General features: G+C 38.1%; 1 protein-coding gene across 1 annotated transcript in view; it reads right to left on the bottom strand.

The window, feature by feature from the left end:
• Positions 1-21,296, bottom strand: part of ADGRV1 (adhesion G protein-coupled receptor V1) — a 605,676-nt gene that overhangs the window by 10,099 nt on the left and 574,281 nt on the right. The window contains exons 88-89 of the mRNA XM_011944259.1: positions 4,355-4,546; positions 1,234-1,411 (exon numbers count right to left, since the gene is read on the bottom strand). Coding sequence (XP_011799649.1) covers positions 1,234-1,411; positions 4,355-4,546 — 370 coding nt within the window. The remainder of the gene's footprint in view (positions 1-1,233; positions 1,412-4,354; positions 4,547-21,296) is intronic.

Here is a 21,296-nt window from a genome sequence, read left to right as displayed (position 1 = left end):
TGTGAGAATGGACTAATACAGATCAGATTTGCCATTCTTAACAAAGCACTCGCAAAGTGGTTGTGGCACAGTGACTGAGAGCATGGTCTTAGGGTCAGGTGGCCTGCGTCTGCTGCTTTGCACTGCTGCTATTTCTTAACTATGTAACCTTGGGAAGGTTGTAAAATATGATACGTGAAAATATGCTGTTATTCTTAGGCATTTTGGAGTATTTTCAAGATATAATGTAAACTTTTAACTTCAAAATAATGAAGAAAAATGTTTTAGCAAAGCAATATACTTTAGAGCCAACCAATAAAACTGTAAGATAGTAAAATGCACTTCCCAATAAATATTTCAATAACTTCAACTGGGCATGGACATATCTTCTTGCTCATGTGGATATCTAGAAATTAAAATGCACTGGGATTTTTATAGGTGTCAGTTCAAAATTTTTCTGAGGAAAAGCAATTTTTAAACTGCATATTTGATTTGAAAACAACTCAAATTAGTTTATGGTTTTCTTTTAATGTTCAAAATAGAATTTCCCCAATAAAATATCCATTATATTTCTATTATGAATGCAGCTATCATTTAGACACATAGGAAAGAATGATATCCACTAACTGTTTCACCCAGGAGCGTGTGACCTTTAATCAGGCAGTTTTGTGGTCTTTTATTGCCTTAGCCTGTTTCTAGCATCATATGCTGATGAGTTGGGACCTTTAGGACTGTTTTCCTCTCATTCTGTAAGAACTATTCACTGGGGTCTCAAAGTTGAGTGGGACTGAATATATAGGAGGGTCAAAGAATTATTGTATGTGATAGCCCTTGGAAATTATAGAACTATACCATGCTCATTATGTTGCCTTTGAAAGTTTCTGCTTCAAAGGCACTCCATAGAAGGTCTCTTTGGCAGGCCAGAGGCAAAACTCCCTCAGTGAGATCCCTATCGACTGTCTATAGCAAACTTAATAGTGTCTTGGTGTTCTAGCAAGATTCCAGGACAGGGATATTTACATTTAGTTAGAGTATGCCTTTTTTGAAAGCAAGTTGTAAATTATTTTTAGGTTGTCTTATATTTTGTGCCAAGAGCAAAATATCCTAGAGTTTTCCCGGGATTAGGAATGGGTCATGAGAATCAGGATGTGCTAAGGGTGACTGATAGTACTTTGCAACTTCATGGGAAGAAAATATAAATTGTAATATAGCAAGAGTGCCTACTTGCAATGTGATTCATGGGTTCATACATACCAGTTTTCAATGCAAATATCAAATCATCAAACTCCTGGGACTCCTCATCAGCTATCAGTGACCCCTGGCCATATCCTCCAGAGGATGGGAACGTGGCTCCATTTTGTGGACTTGGCTTTAAATCAGGGCTGGCCTGACTGGCCTGTTGGAAGGATGCTCTCTCCCAGTCAGGTGGCACCTTTTTGGATTGGGATGGGGGAAAAAAAATCATAATATGAATGCATACACATTCACTATGAAACCCATATGAACAACTGATCTCTGCCTTTCCTTACAAAGACCTTGTTAAAGGGTGGTGGCACTGTTTTGAAACTAGACCTTTACTTATTTATAATTTTTTTTTTTTTGTAGAGATGGAGTCTCACTACATTGCTCAGGCTTGTCTCAAATTCCTGGGCTCAAGAGATCCTGCCTCAGCTTCTCAAAGTGCTATGATTACAGGTGTGAACCACCATGCCTGGCCTTAGATTTTGGTGGGAGGATTGCTTGATCCCAGGAGTTAGAGACCCACATGGATGAGATGGTGAGACCTCCATATCTACAAAAAATTTTAAAATGTAAAAAATTAGCTGGGTGTGGTGGTGTGCACCTGTATTCCCAGCTACTCAGGAGGCTGAGGTGGGAGACTCACTTGAGTTCAGAAGTTCGAGGCTGCAGTGGGCTATGATCATGCCACTATGCTTCAGCCTGGGTGACAGATACCCTATCTCTACTAAAAAAACAAAAACAAAAACAAAACAACTTTAATTTTATCTTTATTCTTTAGAAAATTATGTCTCTCCCTGAGACAATTTAATCTGTGATTCTAAACAATGTCTCTATTTGAATTACTTGTAGATTTCTATGTTGTCATGTGTGGGGAATGAAAACTAATTTTTAACCCAATAAATATATTTTTGGGGAAGATGTGTACAAAGAAAACTCTGTTAAAAAATATAAGAAATGGAGACGAATCCTCCTAATCCTTTATCTAAAATGTCACACAGGATTTTAAATATAGTAGGTATCTATAAGGACATACTAAATTGAGAAAAATACTTTCATAGCATTCCTCCTTGTTTTGGATTGAATGATTAAAAAGATAGCTCTATCCTGGAATGATTAAATGTATTTACATCCCTCTAGGTTACTGATAAACAACCCCTTAATCCTTCTTTCCTATACTTTCCCTTCTCTGCATGGCTTTTTAGAATGTCTCTGACAGCACCTCACTGACAGCTGAATCAAGGCCAATTCTAAGCCTCTGAGGAATGCAGAGCACACTTCAGGCTCTGCTGTTGTACAGCTCCCAGATGAGCACCCAAGTGGTGGCTCTGGCCCAAGAACTGGACTGTTAACAGCTACTGCCCACCAGCATAGGGTGTTCTGAGAGACAGCAAAGACACTTCATTTCTGAGAACAGCGATCTGAGAACTTTAGAAATGAACTTGAGAGGAAAAGATGAACCTTAAAAAACTTCACTCGGAAGTTGAACATCTAGACCAGCAGTGTCCAGTAAAACTTTCTGCAGTGATACAAATGTGTTATATCTGTGTTCTCCAATATGGCAGCTACCAAACACACGTGGCTGTTGAGCACTTAAAATGTGGTGACGGTGAATGATAAACTGACTCTTTAATGTTGCCTAATTTTAGTTTAAATTTAAATAGCCACATGCAGCTAATGGTTATTGTATTGGACAATTCAGATCTAAACAAATGCTAGACTGAGCAAACCATTCAAAAATATTTTAAGATTCATTTCTGAATTCTTGATTCTAAAAAATCCCTGTTTCCATTGGACCTGCTGTGATGAAATAAGTCTATTTTAAGAACTTTGGGGATAGAGAAATCATACTAGATTTCCAAAAATTTAAGGATACTAAAGATATAGCTTGATTTTTAAAAACTGTACTTGAACTAATTCATTTTATAACTGAAATTTTGATCAAAATCCTTTGATCAAAATCCTTCATTTCTTTCACCCCCAGCACTTGACAACCACCTTTCTACTCTGTTTCTGTTACTAGTTAACAATTCTGTATATTAAAATTTCTCATTAAAACTAAAAATATATATAGTACTTGAATTGTGAATATTTACCTTAATTTTAACCTAACATAAGTAAAATTACTTTCCATATTGCTACGAAGGACAAAAGTTATCTCTGGACAGGTAAGTTATCAGTCTATTGATCTATCTATCTACCTATCTCTCCATCTATCTATCTATTAATATAAACTGTTACCTTTTCAGACAGATGTACCTTCATTTCCTGCCATTTTTCAGGAAGTAAACACAAATACTGTTTTCCTTGGCTCCTTAATATAAAGAGGGCAATACGAGCTCATAAAAAAATGGTAACCAAGCACATCTTGGACACTGCAGAAATTTTTAGAGGCCTTTGTTACTATCTCCTCCTGGCCAGAGGAATTCAGGGATGTTTTAAAATGTGAGCAGTGCCCCAGTGCTAGGGGCAGCATTACTGACAAGCTGGTGGCAATGGGATTCATGCACAGGAAATAAAAATGATGTGGACAGAATGCAGAGAGCAGTGGGAGGTAGATTTTTACAGAGGAAATCCTGGCTAGATTTTCCAATAGTGCTGCAGAAGCACTCTTCTGAGCTTTTTTTTCTAAAATATTTTGTAGTACGTAAATTGAAAAGAGGTTTGGCTTAATTTCTTTTCTCTGTTTGTTGGGATTGAGGTAGTGAGTTGGAATCGGTGGAGGAAGAGAGCTATGAAAGTATTTTTAGGAAAAATAGCATCTTAAGAACCATTTCCTTGGCAGACCCAGTCACTGGCATGTCAAATTAGAAAGATTTTGAAGAAAGAAATGTCAAATAATACTCTGTCTGATTTCCGAATACAAACTGCTCGTCAGGATGAGGAAGAGAAAGAATTAGATAATGGGTGTGATGCTGCAGTAAGGAAATCAAGTACCATAGGTCAGAAGATGTCAGTATGTAACATTTAAAAATCACCTAGTGTCATTCACCTTGTACTCTTTATGAGGTAGAGAGCCTGTCAATGAGACACAGAGAGAGAGAGAGAGAGATAAAGAGAGACAGACAGACAGACACAGAGAGAGAGAGACAAACAGACAGAGACAGAGAGAGAATGAAAGGGCAAGGGCAGACACCTCCTCCATAGCACTGATGAGATTCTGAGTGGACTTGCTGATTTCCCCTCCAGCAGGAGGCATTCCACTCCCGGGCGTGAAAAAGGCTGTGCTGGGTCCAGGATGCCCATTCATTTCCACAGTGTAACTGGCCTTCATAGGGCAACACGTTTGGTTGTGTAAAATGAAATAAACCACGAAAACATAAAGTCCCTGAAAAAAAAAAAAAAAGAACATCAGCATGTCAAAGGCAGTCCTGCTATCGTAGCTGAAGAATAAGCATGGTTGTATTGGTCCATTCTCATGCTGCTATGAAGAAATACTCAAGACTGGGTAATTTGTTTTTCTTTTCTTTTCTTTTCTTTTTTTTTTTTTTGAGATGGAGTTTCATTCTGTCACCCAGGCTGGAGTGCAGTGGCACAATCTTGGCTCACTGCACCTCTGCCTCCTGGGTTCAAGTGATTCTCATGCCTCAGTCTCCCGAGTAGCTGGGACCTCAGATGTATGCCACCACACCTGGCTAATTTTTATATTTTTAGTAGAGACAGAGTTTCATTATGTTGGCCAGGCTGGTCATGAACTCCTGACCTCATGTGATCCACTCACCTTGGCCTCACAAAGTGCTGGGATTACAGGCGTGAGCCACCGTGCCCAGCCAAGACTGGGTAATTTATAAAGAAAGAGCTTTAATTGACTCACAGTTTCACATGACTGAGGAGGCCTCAAGAAACTTGTAATCATGGTGGAAGGCACCTCTTCATAGGTGGCAGGAGAAACAATGAGTGCAAGGAGGGGAAATGCCAGATGCTTATAAAACCATCAGATCTCATGAGACTCACTAATTATCATGAGAACAGCATGGAGAAAACTGCCTCCATGATCCAATTATTTCCACCTTGTCCTGCCCTTGACACGTGGGGATTATAGGTCCTCACATTTCAAAACACAATCATGTCCTTCCAACAGAGTCCCAAAGTCTTAACTCATTCCAGCATTAACCCAAAAGTCCAACTCCAAAGTCTCATCTGAGACAAGGCAAGTCCCTTCCGCCTCTGAGCCTGTAAAATCAAAAAGTAAGTTAGTTGCTTCCTAGATACAATGGGGATACAGACATTGCGTAAATACACCCATTCCAAATGTGAGTAATTGGTCAAAACAAAGGGGCTACAGAATCCATGCAAGTCCAAAATCCAATGTCATTAATCCTTAAAGCTGCAAAATTATCTTTGACTCTATGTCTTACATCCAGGTTTATACTGATGCAAGAGGTGGGTTCCCACAGCCTTGGACAGCTCTACCTCTGTGGCTTTGCACATTACAGACCCCCTCCCAGCTGCTTTCACAGGCTGGCTTTGCGTGTCTGTGGCTTTTCCAGGTGCACGGTGCATACCGTTTGTGGATAAACTATTCTGGGATCTAGAAGATGGTGGGCCTCTTCTCACTGAGGCAGTGCCCCAGTGGGGACTCTGTGTGGGGGCTCCAACCCCAATTTCCCTTCTGCACTGCCCTACCAGAGGTTCTTTATGAGGGCTCCACCCCTGCAGCAAACTTCTGCCTGGGTGTCCAGGCATTTCCATACACCCTCTGAAATCTAGGCAGAGGTTCCCAAACTCAATTCTTGCCTTCTGCATACCCACAGGACCAGCAACATGTGGAAGCTGCCAAGGCTGGGGGCTTGCACCCTCTGATGCAATAGCCTGAGATGTACCTTGGCCCCTTTTAGTCATGACTGGAGCAGCTAGGACACATGGCACACATCAGGGAGGCCCTGGACCAGGTCCAGGATACCACTTTTCTCTCACAGGCCTCTGGGCCTGTGATGGGAGGGGCTGCAGTGAAGGTCTCTAGCATGCCCTGGAGATATTTTCCCCATTGTCTTGGCGATTAACATTTGGCTCCTCATTACTTATGCAAATTTCTGCAGGTGGCTCGAATTTCTCCCCAGAAAATGGGTTTTCTTTCTTTCTTTTCTACTGCATCGTCAGGCTGCAAATTTTCCAAACTTTTATGCTTTGTCACGTCTTGAATGCTTTGCTGCTTAGAAATTTCTTCCACCAGATAATCTAAATTAACTCTCTCAAGTTCAAAAGTTTCACAGATTTCTAGAGAGGGGGTAAAATGATACCAGTCTTTTTGTTAAAGCATAGCAAGGGTCACCTTTACTCCAGTTCCCGACAAGTTCCTTGTCTGTATCTGAAACCACCTCTGCCTGGACTTCATTGTCCTCATCACTATCAGCATTTTGGTCAAAGCTATTTAACAAATCTCTAGGAAGTTCCACACTTTTCCACATTTTCCTGTCTTCTTCTGAGACCTCCAAACTGTTCCAACCTCTGCCTATTACCCAGTTCCAAGGGCACTTCCACATTTTTGGATAGCTTTATAGCAGCACCCCACTCTCTGAGGTACCAATTTACTGTATTAGTCTGTTCTCACACTGCTATAAAGAAATACCTGAGACTGGGTAATTTATAAAGAAAAGAGGTTTATTTGACTCAGTTCCACATAGCTGGGGAGGCCTCAGAAAACTTACAATTATGGCAGAAGACACCTCTTCACAGAGAGGCAGGAAAGAGAATGAGTGCAAGCAGGAGAAATGCTAGATGCATATGAAACCATCAGATCTAATGAGACACACTCATTGTCATGAGAACAGCATGGTAAACTGCCCCCATGATCCAACTACTTCCATCTTGTCCTGCCCTTGACAAATGGGGATTATTACAGTCCAAGGTGAGATGTGGGTGGGGACACAGAACTAAACCATACCAATGGTTGAAAGCATCACTGATTTTCCACAAGCATTCTTCAAATTCTACTAAAAGCTGAGAATTTACAGAACATGTTAGGAGTCTAGCAAGCGACCATGGCAAAATTTGAATGTCACAAAAAATTTAGTCAATGTAATTTAGGAAAACTGACCTCTCACTAACAAATCTTTTTTTTTTTTTTTTTAGACAAGGTCTTGCTCTGTCACCCAGACTGGAGTTCAGTTGGAGTGCAGTGGTGCAATCCCAGCAGTGGTGCTACCTGCCTCCTGGGCTCAAGTGATACTACTACCTTAGTCTCCCCTGTAGCTGGTACCACGGACATGTTTCACCATGCTTGGCTGGTTTTCTATTTTTATTTTTTGTACAGATGGTGTTTTGCCATGTTGCCCAGGCTGGTCTTGAATTTCTGAGCTCATGAGATATGCCCACCTTGGCGTCCCACAGGGCTGGAATTACAGGTGCAAGACACCATGCCCTCAAATTCTTCTCTTGGTAAAAACTTAAGTGAAGCTGAAATCTAGCTCTATTAATACATAAAAACAGAATTGCAGAAGTAATCTGATTAGCCATGTACATTTTGTTTTAGAAAGGAAACTTCTTTCCTTCCAAAAAAGTACCATATTTTCCCATCTATTTCACTGATTTCCATTTTTTTCTTAGCAAAATGCTTAAACTGGGGTACTAATAGTGATCCATTCACATTGTAGATTTCTGGAAGAGCAGCATTAATCAAGCCTCCTGATTTCATTTGTATATCTCACCTACTTATCTCATTTGAAAATAGAATCACTGGGTAGGGACTCAGAGGAATTTAGTAGATTGCTTAATATTTGGCATGCCTTGCCTCACAGTAAATGTTACATAAGGATAAAGCTAACGCTAATGCGTGCATTCTTAAAGAGCTGCTGGCCCTTTAAATTCTTTTGCGACCCAGTCAAATTCTTGACAATTGCTCTGCTTTTGTCACAGACAGCAACTCAAAATTTGTATTGCTGTTCCTGACATTGCCTACACTGGCTCTCCTTCATGGTCTCTACAAAGGATCTATTGTATACTTCTAATGGTGTGTCTATAAAGCTTGGTAATTGTGACCTTTATGTTCAGCCAATAAAATATATTAAATTGTGCCTCTTGTATCTATTTATCCTGGCGCTTATGTTTCGGAAGCAAGTAAGAATCTCAATTAAATAGTTACTAAAATTATTAAATTAATACATAAAAATAAAAGCAAGGTATTCAGCTTATTAAAGAAGAAAATGAGTTAACATCAAGATTTTTCAGAAAACATGAATAACTATCTTCATTTTGTGAAAAATGGCATTCTCCCATGGTTCCTAACATTTCTGGGAGTGTAGAAGCAATAATTTTCTTGTGGGCCTGAAACTTACATCTGTTGATATAATCATAAAAAGTCTGTTAGAAAATACCCAGGACCTAAGAATTACAAACAACTTTTATAAAAGTGAAATTAGAGGGCAATGCTCAAGGCATGTAGGCTAGCGTTTGATTTCTGCTGCCATTTCTGGAATACTATTATAATTTAGTCCTTTCTCCCCTTTCTACTTGAATGATCCCTGCTTGGGTTGGCATCTAATCTGTATTGTTAAAAAATATGTTTTAAAATCAGTGGTTTATCTGCTAAAAATACTTTTAAGTGTAACTGCTCTAACCATGATAGAAAAGTAAACAAACATGTGTTTCCCTTTGAATTAGAGTTGTTTGTTTTTTTTGGAAACAATAATATTCTAAATCGTGTATGATAATAAGTGAATTAGTTTCATGTGCAAAGGATATCATGAATATTAGCAGAAACAAATCTTCCTGAAAATACACACACACATCCAAAATTTTTCTTGTACAATAAACTTCTCACATGGATATGACCTAATTACATTGGCTACAGCAATAGACAAAACAGGAAAAAAATAAAACTGTCAGCCTTAAAAATTGTACAAATGTTACTGATTTATTTCAGGATTTCTCTCAGTGTTGTGAAGTGATAGGGTAAAATCTAGATCGGGAAACAAAATCCATGCTTTAAAATCCATCTCTAAGGACCCATTTGTTAAAACAGTGTATTCTCCCTCTTGTTTGTTTTTATATCTAGCCTTTTTTGCTTCAGGAAAGGATCTGTCTGCTGAAATTAACTTGGATGTGAAAGCTGCATCTTTTTTTCTTAAAAGCATAGAAATATACAGTAAATATTGTGAATCTTTGAATATTGTGCTGCAGTAAACACAAATCCTTAAAATGGAAAGAAAAGAATGTTTAAATGCATATCATATGACATTTGCCTGTGTCCAGCCCAAGCTGGGCAAATATAGAAAATGAACTTTCATTATCCAAAGTACTCAGCTGTGGAGGTTTCTGACCTCAGGATAAAAACAAGTCCCCGTTCCAAACACTGCATGTTAAATCTCAGGCTCCCTTTTGTATGCCAGTCTGTGAAAGAATTATAAGAGAATCTGGATTCTCAATTATTTAATCCAATATTGCTGATCACCCACTATGTGCATTGCCAAGCACTGAGACGTAAATATAAAATATTTGGCTCCTAACCTCAAGTTATTCACAAATACAATAGCTTACAATATAACAGCTTAACTGTTTTAGAAGCAGGACCTATATGATCCATCTGTTCTTCCTATTCTTTACCTAGTAAAAGCTTACAGGGAAGGGAATTCTTTCTATTCATTATGATTTTGATTATTTTGTTGGTTCTCCTACTACAATCATAAAAAATGCTTTCAAAAGTCTTTAGTTAGATTGGGTGTGGTGGCTCATGCCTGTAATCCCAATGACTTAGGAGACCAAGATGGGAAGATCACTTGAGACCAGGAGTTTGAGACTAGCCTGGGCAACCTAGAGACCCCATCTCTACAAAAAATAAAAAATTTTTATCAGTTCCATATGAGATTGGAAAGAATCAATATTACCATTGCATAAATTTAACCAGGAAGTGGGGTGGGAAGAAGTGGTTAAAACAGCAAAGAGATTAAGCTGGACTTTACACTCTTTTGAGACCTTTTTACAAGTTCTCTAAGGTTCAACAACTCCTAGTTGAGAGACATCTTCAGGTTTCAGATGAGTTCTCCAAATCAATGTGGATCCCTGAGACAATGTGGAATAAGGGACTCAGAGGAATGAAACCTCCATTCAAATTATGCTCTCTTCATCTCAAAAATTACAAATTTGGGATTAAAAAAGGAAGACCTTCCTTTAAGCTGTAACCTCCTAGAAAGTAAGAGGCCATGTCCAGTTCACTGTTTTATTTATTTATTTTTGTTTATAGTACGGTCCCTGACATGCAAGAGTTTAGGAAATATTTGTTAAATAAGGGATTATGGCTTTTAATTTCATTAGAGGGACAGAGTAGGAAGGGGTAGGGACAGTCATGGGTCTGAGGGATGTGTTGGTTTTAGTCCTCTAATTCCATCACCGCTATAGCCAGGTATTTCTCTAGTTGTTCAATACAACTTTTGTTTCGGCTTAGTCTTTCTGTTGCAACATGTAACATGTGTCATGGCTTCATGGGAGAATGAAGCATCCCTTCCTGATCAGGTCAATGCTCTTCTGGGTTGGTGTCTCCCTGGCAGTATGGTCACTTTGTGCTGAGCCCTCAGGTGACATCCTGGCTATCTGGCTTTTCTGCTGAAACTGAGTTTGAATACTGCCATGCTCTTTCCCATGGCTACATCTCCTTAGAGGGCCTGTTGCTTTTGCTGTCTCCCTGGCAGACACCCCTGGGAAGTCTTTGTGATCTCTTATTTCTGGATTCAAACAGCTCTTGGGCTGCTGACCTACTGCTGTTTTGCATCACCAATGACTTAGCAGCAAAGATAACAGATATTGTGCCATGACAGAATTGAAACACCAAATATGCACAGTATTTCTGCATTTGTATATTTTTCAGGTGTGTGGAGAGTAGGCATTTAATCTCTAATTGCTTCATCGTTAAAAACTACTCTTATTTTTTACATTTAAAATTGCTTTTGTTGATGGTCTTATTTATAATATTGCTTTTGGTGATGGTCTTATTTATAATAAGAATCCACAATCTAACTGTGTATTAAATATATGGAAAAAGGAAACAAGTGAGTTTATCTTGATAGCTATAGGTTAGTACAACTGAAATATTTGGAAATCTATGTAAGCAATTTTGCTCAAATGCTTTTTAAAATATTTGCATGGTTTAAGTAATTAACTAGTATTCACCATGGGTTTGTCAAATTCTTCTATAATTCCTCAATAACTTAGGGGACACTATCTATTCAAAACTAGTAGAGATAATAAAACAAGTCTGCTGGATTTAGACATGTCTATCATTAAATATCTAGGCAGCAGGCCTTCACTTTTAAGGTTTGGACAGATGTCTATTCTAAATTTTGCAATTCCTAGGAACAACAATTTTGCAGTTTTTGAATTATAAATATCCAGTATACAGACAAGGTATTCTTCTTTTTATATGCCAAAGTTTCTATCTGCAATTTAAGAATATATTTCTCTGTGTGCCACTTATGGACATAAGAAACATTAGGTTAGAGTCTCTTAGTGGTAAATACCCATAAGTCAAAAGGTAAGTATTAGAACATGCTTCAGTAATCTCATCTCCAGATAATATGATCCCTGTTCTTCAGCCTTTCCTTTTGAGCCTATTTGACAGTGCTTTGTCTCCGAGACCCTCAATATTCTTCATATTTCTGTTAAGTTTCAAAGCATGGAATGCTAATCAGTCATGATAGGACTGATCAGGAGCCAGACTATTTCTGACAAGATAGAAGGAACTGAAAAGTGAGTTTTTAACAGATTACAAGAATCCAAACTCGCTTACCCCACTAACCCTGCTTGGATAGTTCCTAGATTTAAAAATTTTCCAAAGTACAAATCTGGGTGGTTGGATTGAGGGGTAGAAAAGGTGGGAGGTGGTCAAACGGTATTGAGGTGGGACTTAATAATATAGAAAAGGTTTGGCATTCAAGGATAATTTTTTAAAAAGTTTTAATAAAAAGTGGAGGAAAGAATTGAGTTGGTATTGTCTTTCAATAGGAATTTTTTTAAAAAAATTATAAAAATACCACATTGTGCTGTAATAAATAAGATTATTTACTTAAATCTTGTTATAAGTAGTCTTAAACATAGTTTTGGTCAGTGTCCTTTAAATTACCTTTTTGAAAACAAGGCCTTAAGAGTTTAGCCTTCAGATATCCTTCTCATTGTATAGATAAGCGTAATTGTTTGGTCACTGATAGGTGACCAAAGAACAATGTTGATGATGATGAAAGGGGAAAATTGGATGACCCAGTTCCAACAAAAATAAAGGAGGAGAAGGGATCACTTTGCTGTAGAAGCTAAATTAAATTTCATACATGTTTGAGGTGAAAACATGTGAGATATTTTAAGTACTCCACTGAAGATGAAGAGAGAAGGCAAGGTTAGAATGCAAGTGTAGAAAATAGCTGTGTAGTGGTGAAAAGCTGAAGCCACATGGGTGTATGACTTTTTAAGGGAAGACACTTTATAGAGAAAGAAAGCTGAGTGCTCAGGATTAAACACAGCTGGAGGACATGAACAGGAAGAAGAACCAGTGAAGTAAACAAGGAACAACTGACTGGTCAGGCAAGTCAGATTAAGGACAGCCACAACTATATCATGGAAGCCAAGGGAAGATTTCGTTCCTGGAGAATGAGGTGTTCCACATTGTCAAAACAGACATCAAGGAGAAAGAGAAAGAGGCATTTGTTCATTTCAGAAGTAACTGATGTCTCTGGAAAAAAACCACAATTACAATAGAGAGAGTGGTGAGAATAGGCTGAACTATGTAATATGTACCAGTATCAAAAAAAGGTGTCAGGTTAGGGGAATAATCGGACTTGGTCCATTAAATCAGCCAGTTTGATAACTACATGTTAACACTTGATGGGATTATTTTACTCCTTCTAACCCATCCATTTCAATCATTATTTTCCTTATTCAGAGCAAAAGACTATATAGCACAGAACTAAATTTCTTTAAAATACGAACTGAATCAGGTGTTCCATTTGAAGAGAAATACTGAATGCACACTGCAAACTTCACGTTCTCTGCAATGCCAGACTAGTGTGGTGTGCTTTCCTGCAAATGAAACGCCTTATCTCACACTAACATCCCTTCTAGAGATGCCTAATTTTTGTATTCCCGACTTATTCTTGTCCCACAAGCTGCTGAAGGGAGTCAGTCTGCCAAGATACATATATACTGGGCTTCTAAATCTTTTATATTGGTTTTAACAGGAAAAAAAAATCTCAAAAACTTTAAATAAATTATTAACTTCATTATAATGTAACTAAATATCAAAGATGACCTGAATGGCCTTGTTTTAGAAACATTCTCATGTGAATCCATTCCAAGACAATGATATAGTCCATGTAGACTCTTATAGAAATGTGCAGCTTCACATGCTATGCTTTATGGCACCAAAAGACACAGGTGTAAATTATGCCCCAAAGAGATAAGAGATTTGTCAATAAAGCGGGCACAATGGCTCACGCCTGTAATCCCAGCACTTTGGGAGGCTGAGGGGAGCAGATCACTTGAGGTCAGGAGTTCGTGACCAGCTTGGCCAACATGGTGAAACCCTGTCTCTACTAAAAATAAAAAATTAGCTGGGTGTGGTGGCACATACCTGTAATCCCAGTTACTTGGGAGGCTGAGGCACTAGAATTGCTTGAACCCAGGAGGTGGAGGTTGCAGTGAGCCACTGCACTCCAGCCTGGGCAACAGAGCGAGTCTCCATTAAATAAATTTAAAAAAATTTACCAATACAATTGGCAAAATGACAAATTCTGGTTAGTCTCACTAGTGGATAAATATTCCTTGAGATATCATACTTCTTGGAATTTTTGCATTTATGGATTTGAGATAATACAGCATCCAAACAGAAATAAATATTGTAATAATTCCACCATATATACTGTCAAAAGATTATGTTATTATTTTCGAATACTCTTTTCTGATGACGGTTTAGTAGAAACAAATCATTATATATTTTTGTTGCTATTTTCTTATCAGTGAAACAAGGGCCCTAGAAGTTCTCTAAGGATGTTCTATAGAATCACTGATTTATTAGTAAAATGCTAAGATTCAATGGATGTTTTAATTTAAAAAATAAAAATTTAAAAGCAAACCAAATTCATATTTATTGCAGAAGGAGAAACAAGAAAGAAAGAAAATACAGAGAAGCCTCCCAAAATTGATATCAAATTTTAGCATTCAGAAATAACCACTCCAGCTTGGATATAAACTTTTGTAAAATTACAATTTCTACAGAAGGTTTTTTTTTTCCCCTCCAACCCGTTAATTATGTAATGAGATGCTTGTATATGTAAGCACTTTTTTGGAATAAGAGCTGAAGGTTGGATTTATGGTTGGGCAATCACTAGGGTAACCTCAGATCCTGGTTTGCTTGTGACAGTCCTGGTTTGCCTGGGATTCTTGGGTTAGCCTGTTGTCTCAGCATTTTTATTAACATCACCCCATTTCATTCAACCGGCAATGACAGTGAGTTATAAGGCAAACTAGTAATTGCTTGCTAAGGGACCAGTATTGTAGAAGCCATCCTACTTGATACAGCAGGACTAGCAATTTTATCCTTATATAAATCCAGATTCTAACCAGCTCTCTTATATGAGGATGGTCTGCAATTTAAGTTCTCTTAACCATCTTTGGTTCATTCACCGAGTAAAATACTAATAGCTAAGGGTCCACCTGGTAATGCACTGTAGGCTCCTTGCAGGCAGTGAACAGAATAGACTTGATCTTACCTCCAAAGTATTTCATGGCCACTCATGTATTCTAATGATTGGAATTCTACCAGGAGTTCCTCTGATCCCTGAATGTCGGACCACTGCTTGAATAGGAAAACAGTAAAGTGGAAGATGGGTCCAAGTGAAGGCTTTGCCTTCATTTAGGGAAGTTCTTCTAAATATTTTAATCTTTCCTCAACAAAATAATGTTGTGTACCATTCTTTAAAAGTTTTTGAGTGTCTACTATATTGGAAACTCTGTGAATGCATAAAAGGATGTAAAATATATGGTACCTGCCTCAAAGAGCTACGCTCAGTTAAAATATGAGGCATGTGAAGCCTAACGCAGTTAAAATATGAGGCAGTTAAAAATATGAGGCATATGAATACAGTTAAGTCCTGTGGCCTAGAATGCCTGCCATGATGTGGGTCTACACTCCCGAATTACTTTCCCAACAGAAAATTTTCAACTTTATCAAGAGCAAGTAAGTTTTAGATGAGGTCCTGTATCACCCCATCTTGTGATGAAAGTCAAATGGAAAACAAAGGGCTGGGTACAGTGGCTCAAGCCTGTATTCTCAGTACTTTGGGAGGCTGAGGCAGGAGGATTGCTTGAGCCCAGGAGTTCAAGGTCACAGTGAAAAGAAAAGAAAAAAGGATAAAAGAAAAGGGATAACAAAAATTTCATATATGTATTTATTCTATAGCCAATTTTTCATAACTCAGTTTCTGGTAGTGCCACTTTTAACTGCCATGACCTCAAATCAATCTGTTTTTAAACAGCACATTTTTTAAACAAAGCATTTCTTTTTCTTAGACCATAACAAAGAAAATCAGCAAAATGACTATTATTTCTACTTCTAAAGGAAATGGAGTGATCAATTCTTGTAATCGGTAACTTGACAAAAAAAATCCAAATAAGGATTTTAGTCCAGCCCCAAACTTAATTTTCTTCACTGAAAACAGCCAGTCTCTTGTAAAGAACAGGATGGTTTAAAGTCTGGTATCTTGAAATGAATCTCAGCTCTGCTGCTTGCTAATTATTATTATGTGTAACTATATTTTATTTATATGAACCTCAGTTTTTTAAATCTGGGAAATGGGAATTTCAGTACCAATTACTTCCATGGATTTTTATGAGTCTCAAATAAAATGTACCATATATATTTGTAAGCTGTAGATTAAATTTATAAAGAAAGGTGATATTGTTATTTTTACTACAAAAAGAATTTGCACAAAGTCGATCTCATCCTTAACCTGGTTGATTGATTTCTTTGTACAGCACATTCCTACCAGTTGAGGTGGCCTGCCACAAGGCTGTCTTCCAAGAAATAACGTAACATTACAAGGCCAAGCAGGATCTTTGTGGTTGAATATTTTACACGGCTAAGAATCACTTCTTTCCCACAACTGGTAGAGAACGCGAACCAAAGAGAACGCGAACCAAGGTGCTGTTCTGCCTTAAGTGTAGGTCTAAATACAAGTATTGACCACCTTCCTTAAGGCATTCACAGCTCTTTTGATTCACCAATAAGGTTTATTCTTTATTGAGTCATTTCAGAAAATGGTAGGGGGTAATGTGGGAGGTGTTAATGTTTCAGTGGTTCCCTAATACCTTCGGAATAGAGAACATAATTTTGTAATTTGGCTAATAAAGCTTCTGTGGTTTGGTCTTCATCTGCCACCACTCCCTGCCTCAGAATCTCCACTGCAGGTGTACTGAACAAGGCCACCCACTGCCTCAGATTCCCCACTCCAAGCATACTGAAACAGCCATACTTTCAATTCATCAAGATGTGCTGTGCTTCTCCTTAGGTTTGCCCCATGGACTTGTGGTTCCCTCTGCTGCTCTTCCCTAACTATCTGCTAATCCTACTTATCAGTTAAGTATCAACTTCCTCCCGGGTGTGGAGATGCTTCTCTGGCCACCCCACCACCCCATACTGCATTAGGTAACCTAATATACTATACTCTGCCCATGCCCTGTTGACAGCCCTTATTATGCTGTACCCTAATGTCACATCATCGCCCATCAACTTCTTCAAGCAAGAAAGCTGGATTTCTGCAATGTCATAGGCCAGTACGGTGCCCTGAAAATAGCAAGTTTTTCATAAATAGTTGTTGGGTAGATGAGTGAATATATGAACTCTAGAAAAACCTGTATTGCCTGGGGCCTAGAAAAACAAGGGCAGGAAGAACCAGATTCCCTATAGGAACAGCTTCTATGAATTAAAAGCTCACTCTTAATTAAGAAACGGGTAGAATTGTATCATCTATGCCATAATACATCTTTCCAGAAATTCTGAAATACTTAAATTGGGATGCTTTCTTTGCAAGCTGCTCCTGTGACTCCGATCCCTAGTAAATAAGGGTATGATGGTATGTAATCACAGATTTTATAGGCTGGGACTAAAAACACCTATAGTTGGAAGGGATGAAAGGCATAGGAAAGGCAACAAAAGCTGAACTCTGTGTGTATGTATGCATGTGCATGTTTAAAACCCCTGGGAATATATGTAAAAGCATGTCAAATTTTACTATTTTATTGAGTTAAAATTATTTTAATTTTAGTACACAATGCAGTGTCTATGTAGAAAAATAAAATTTTCCTGTTTTCTTCTTCTTTTTTGAGATGGAGTCAAACACTATCTCCCAGGCTGGAGTGCAGTGGCACGATCTTGGCTCACTGCAACCTCTCCCTCCAGTTCAAGTGATTCTCCTGCCTCAGCCTCCCAAGTAGCTGGAATTATAGACCTGTGCCACCACACCCAGCTAATTTTTGTATTTCTAGTAGAGATGGGGTTTCACCATGTTGGCCAGGCTAGTCTCAAACTCCTGACCTCAAGTGATCCGCCCACCTCGGCCTCCCAAGAAAAAGAAAATTTTCTAAAATTAAAAAATTAAATCCCAAATTTCCAATTTTGGTTTTCTTTAGGTAGTTTTGCAAGTCTTTCATGCAGAGAGTTATTTATACCTTGATTTTAAATTTTACCACTCTTAGAACATACATTTATACATTTTATAAAATTAGTCTAATATAGGTTGTAATTTATAGAACAAATAAAACTTTGGGATTTATAAGACAAAGAAATAAAATCTTCATATTCTCTGAAAAAATAATCTTAACATAAGGAAACATTCTAGGTTTGTATGAAGAAATGATTGTATAATTAATAAAATTTTTAATTTATTTATTAATTAATAAAATATTGTTAATTAATAATTTATTAATAAAATATTGTACATTAATATTTATTTACACATCATTAGTGAAAATAGCGAATCTATATATTCCTCCCCATGGCAAAAGGATGATTGTGATCCTTTATATGATTTGTCAATAATAGCAAACTCTGGGCACAAAGAAGCAGTATAGGCAGTTGGGCACAGTGGCTCACGCCTATAATCTGAGCACTTTGGGAGACCCAGGCCGGCAGGGTGGGGATCGCTTGAGCCTTGTAGTTTGAGGCCAGCCTGGGAAACATGGTGAAACCCTGTCTTTACAAAAAATGCAAAAAATTAGCCAGGTGTGGTGGTGCACACCTATAATACTAGCTACCTGGGAGGCTGAAAAGGGGTGACTGCTTGAGCCTGGGGGGTTGAGGCTGCAGTGAGCCATGATCAGGCCACTGTATTCCAGCCAAGGTAACAGAATGTGTCTTTAAAAAAACAAAAAACAAAAAAAAAGAGAAAGAAACAGCAGGCCATTCCTTTAAAATATATGACCCAGAAAAAACAGAGTTCTCTGTGCTTGCCTACTTTTCTTCTCCTGAAGAATCAAGACACTTATCTTCCCAGTTTACATGCTATTTCCTCTTCCTTACAGATTTTACACGTGTGAAATTAATAGGCTTGATATAGTAGCAGTTGGATCATTTTCATTTTATTAAATTATTAGTTTATGGAACTGAAGTCAGTGGCATACTGAGGATTTACCTTTTTTTTTTTTAGAGCATAGCTACACTTTTGGAAAAGGACACCCTCTTGGAACGAAAAGCTCAGTTATTGCCTAATTAATGATAGGTATATTTCTTTAACACACTGTGTGATGGGGTAACTTCTGTATAAAATCCTGACAAATTAAGTGTTGAATTAAAAACATACTTATGGCAGTAGCAAATCAAAGTTACTTGGACTCACAAAAGTTTAAGATATAAGAACCAGCACACAAAAGAGGAAAGGATTTCTATCTCATTGCATTTCTATATGTGCCACACACTATATCAGGGTCTTTGTAACATTGTTGTCCACATCTTCCAACAGTCCAATGAAGTAGACATTACCATCCTTCATCCTAGGAGCCTTCAGAGAGGGTCAGTAACTTCTTCAAGTACATTGTTCTCCTTAGCAAGCTCAGAAACCTGGATGTGAGGTGGCTGGAAGCACAAGGATATTTGTAGTTCCCTTCTATTTCAGCAGTGGAGTAGCTTAGGATAGTGGCAAAGTCCAGGGTGGGACCAGAGGTGTGGGTAGTAGAGGTGGCATTCAGTAATGCAGTAATGAGCAGGAGAGTGCCAGATGAATCATCTATAGATACTGAGTCACCAGGATGGCCCAGGACACCTAGCGTGACCCCTTGTCTCTCCTCCTCCAGCCCCAAATCCAATCTATCACCAAGTCTGGTCAATATCACCTCAGAATTAACTCTTGAACCTCCAACTTCTCTTCAAGTACATTGCTAATATGCTAGTTGAAAACACAATAATCATTTAAGTCTTTACTACCTACATAACAAACCTGCACATGTACCCCTAAACCTAAAATAAAAGTTAAGAAAAAGAAAACACCATGATATCACACCTTCACTCAGACAAAAATCTCCCTATCAGCTCACTCCCTAGTCTCTTCCCCTCCTCTCCTACAATAATTCTCCGTAATAGAAGATGCAACGTCACTACCTATAACACTTTAATGATTACCACTACTTTCAAGATGAAAACCTAAATCTTTGCTTGTCTTATAGGCCTCTGCATGACCTGCATTCTGCCCACTTTTTCAAGGTCATCATTACACCTCCTTCACTGTCCACATCTAGCTCCACTCATCTGATTTCAAGTCTCCACCTCAGTGCCTTTGCATGTTCATTAACTCAGTCATTCCATGAATATTTATCATGCAGGTGCTGCCCTCTCCCCCTCACATGCTGCTCCCTTTGGCTGGAACACTATTCTTGAATGGATAGTCCCTCCTGGGCCTGGTGCCACCTCGTCAGCCATGTGATTTCACTTCCTCAGGAATTCCCCCAATTAGATGGCATTCTTCTGTTTATGTATTCACAACACCCCATGCTGTTATCTTGTAGAACTTATCACAGTTTATAACAATATTTGTGTGATTATTTTATTCAACTCTTCCTCCCACAGTAGAATGCAACCTCTGTGATTTTATGCATTCTGTTTGGGACCATTCCTGTTTAGTTCTCCACTGTAGCCTCAGAACCTAATGTGGTCATCTACATAATGAATACCTTTGAATGAATAAATGATGAGAGAAGATACTTGTTGAAATCTTTTCAGAAATACCTAAAATGTGATTTGTAAATGTATTAGTGATGAAGATAACAATAAAACTCAAATTTACAAAACTTCCAAAGGACCTTCTAATTAAAGCCACATTGATTTTTGATTTTTAATATAAATAGTTAAAATAAATTCAACGATTTGTTCTATAAGGAAAAAAATCCAGTAAACTAATGAGAAACGATCATTTAGGTAGCCAGTGAGAGTCAAGAATCTGTCATGCCAATGGACCAGAACAGAGACTCCCAAAATAAAGTTGCACACCTACAGTCAACTGACCATTGACAAAGTTGACAAAGATAAACAACAGGGAAGCATACCTATTCAATAAATGGTGCTAGGAAAATTGGACAGGCATATCCAGGAGAATGAAACTCCTAACTCTCACCATATACAAAAGTTAACTCAAAGTGGATTCAAGACTTACATGTAAGACTCCCAAACTACAAAAATCCTAGAAGAAAACTTAGGAAATACCCTTAGCAAAAGAATCTATCAACAGAGGAAACAGACAACCTACAGAATGAGGGAAAACATTTGCAAACTATCCATCTGACAAAGGACTAATATCCAGAATCTATAAGGAACTTAAACAAATCAACAAGAAAAACAAACAACCAACCTCATTAAAAATTGGACAAAGGGTCAATTACTGAGCTTGTGCATTTGTCACTAGTTCTCGTGTTATGGTTTTCATCTCTATCAGTTCTTTTAAGGACTTCTCTACATTGGTTATTCTAGTTAGCCATTCGTCAAATCTTTTTTCAAGGTTTTTAGTTTCTTTGCGCTGGTTACATGGTTCCTCCTTTAGCTCTGAAGTTTGATCGACTGAAGCCTTCTTCTCTCAATTCGGACTAGAGGGATTCACAGTGGAATTCTACCGGAGGTACAA

Source organism: Colobus angolensis, unplaced genomic scaffold (genome assembly GCF_000951035.1).
Source record: "Colobus angolensis palliatus isolate OR3802 unplaced genomic scaffold, Cang.pa_1.0 Scaffold23, whole genome shotgun sequence".
Classification (NCBI taxonomy): domain Eukaryota; kingdom Metazoa; phylum Chordata; class Mammalia; order Primates; family Cercopithecidae; genus Colobus; species Colobus angolensis.
This window is presented reverse-complemented; position numbering and strand designations above follow the sequence as displayed.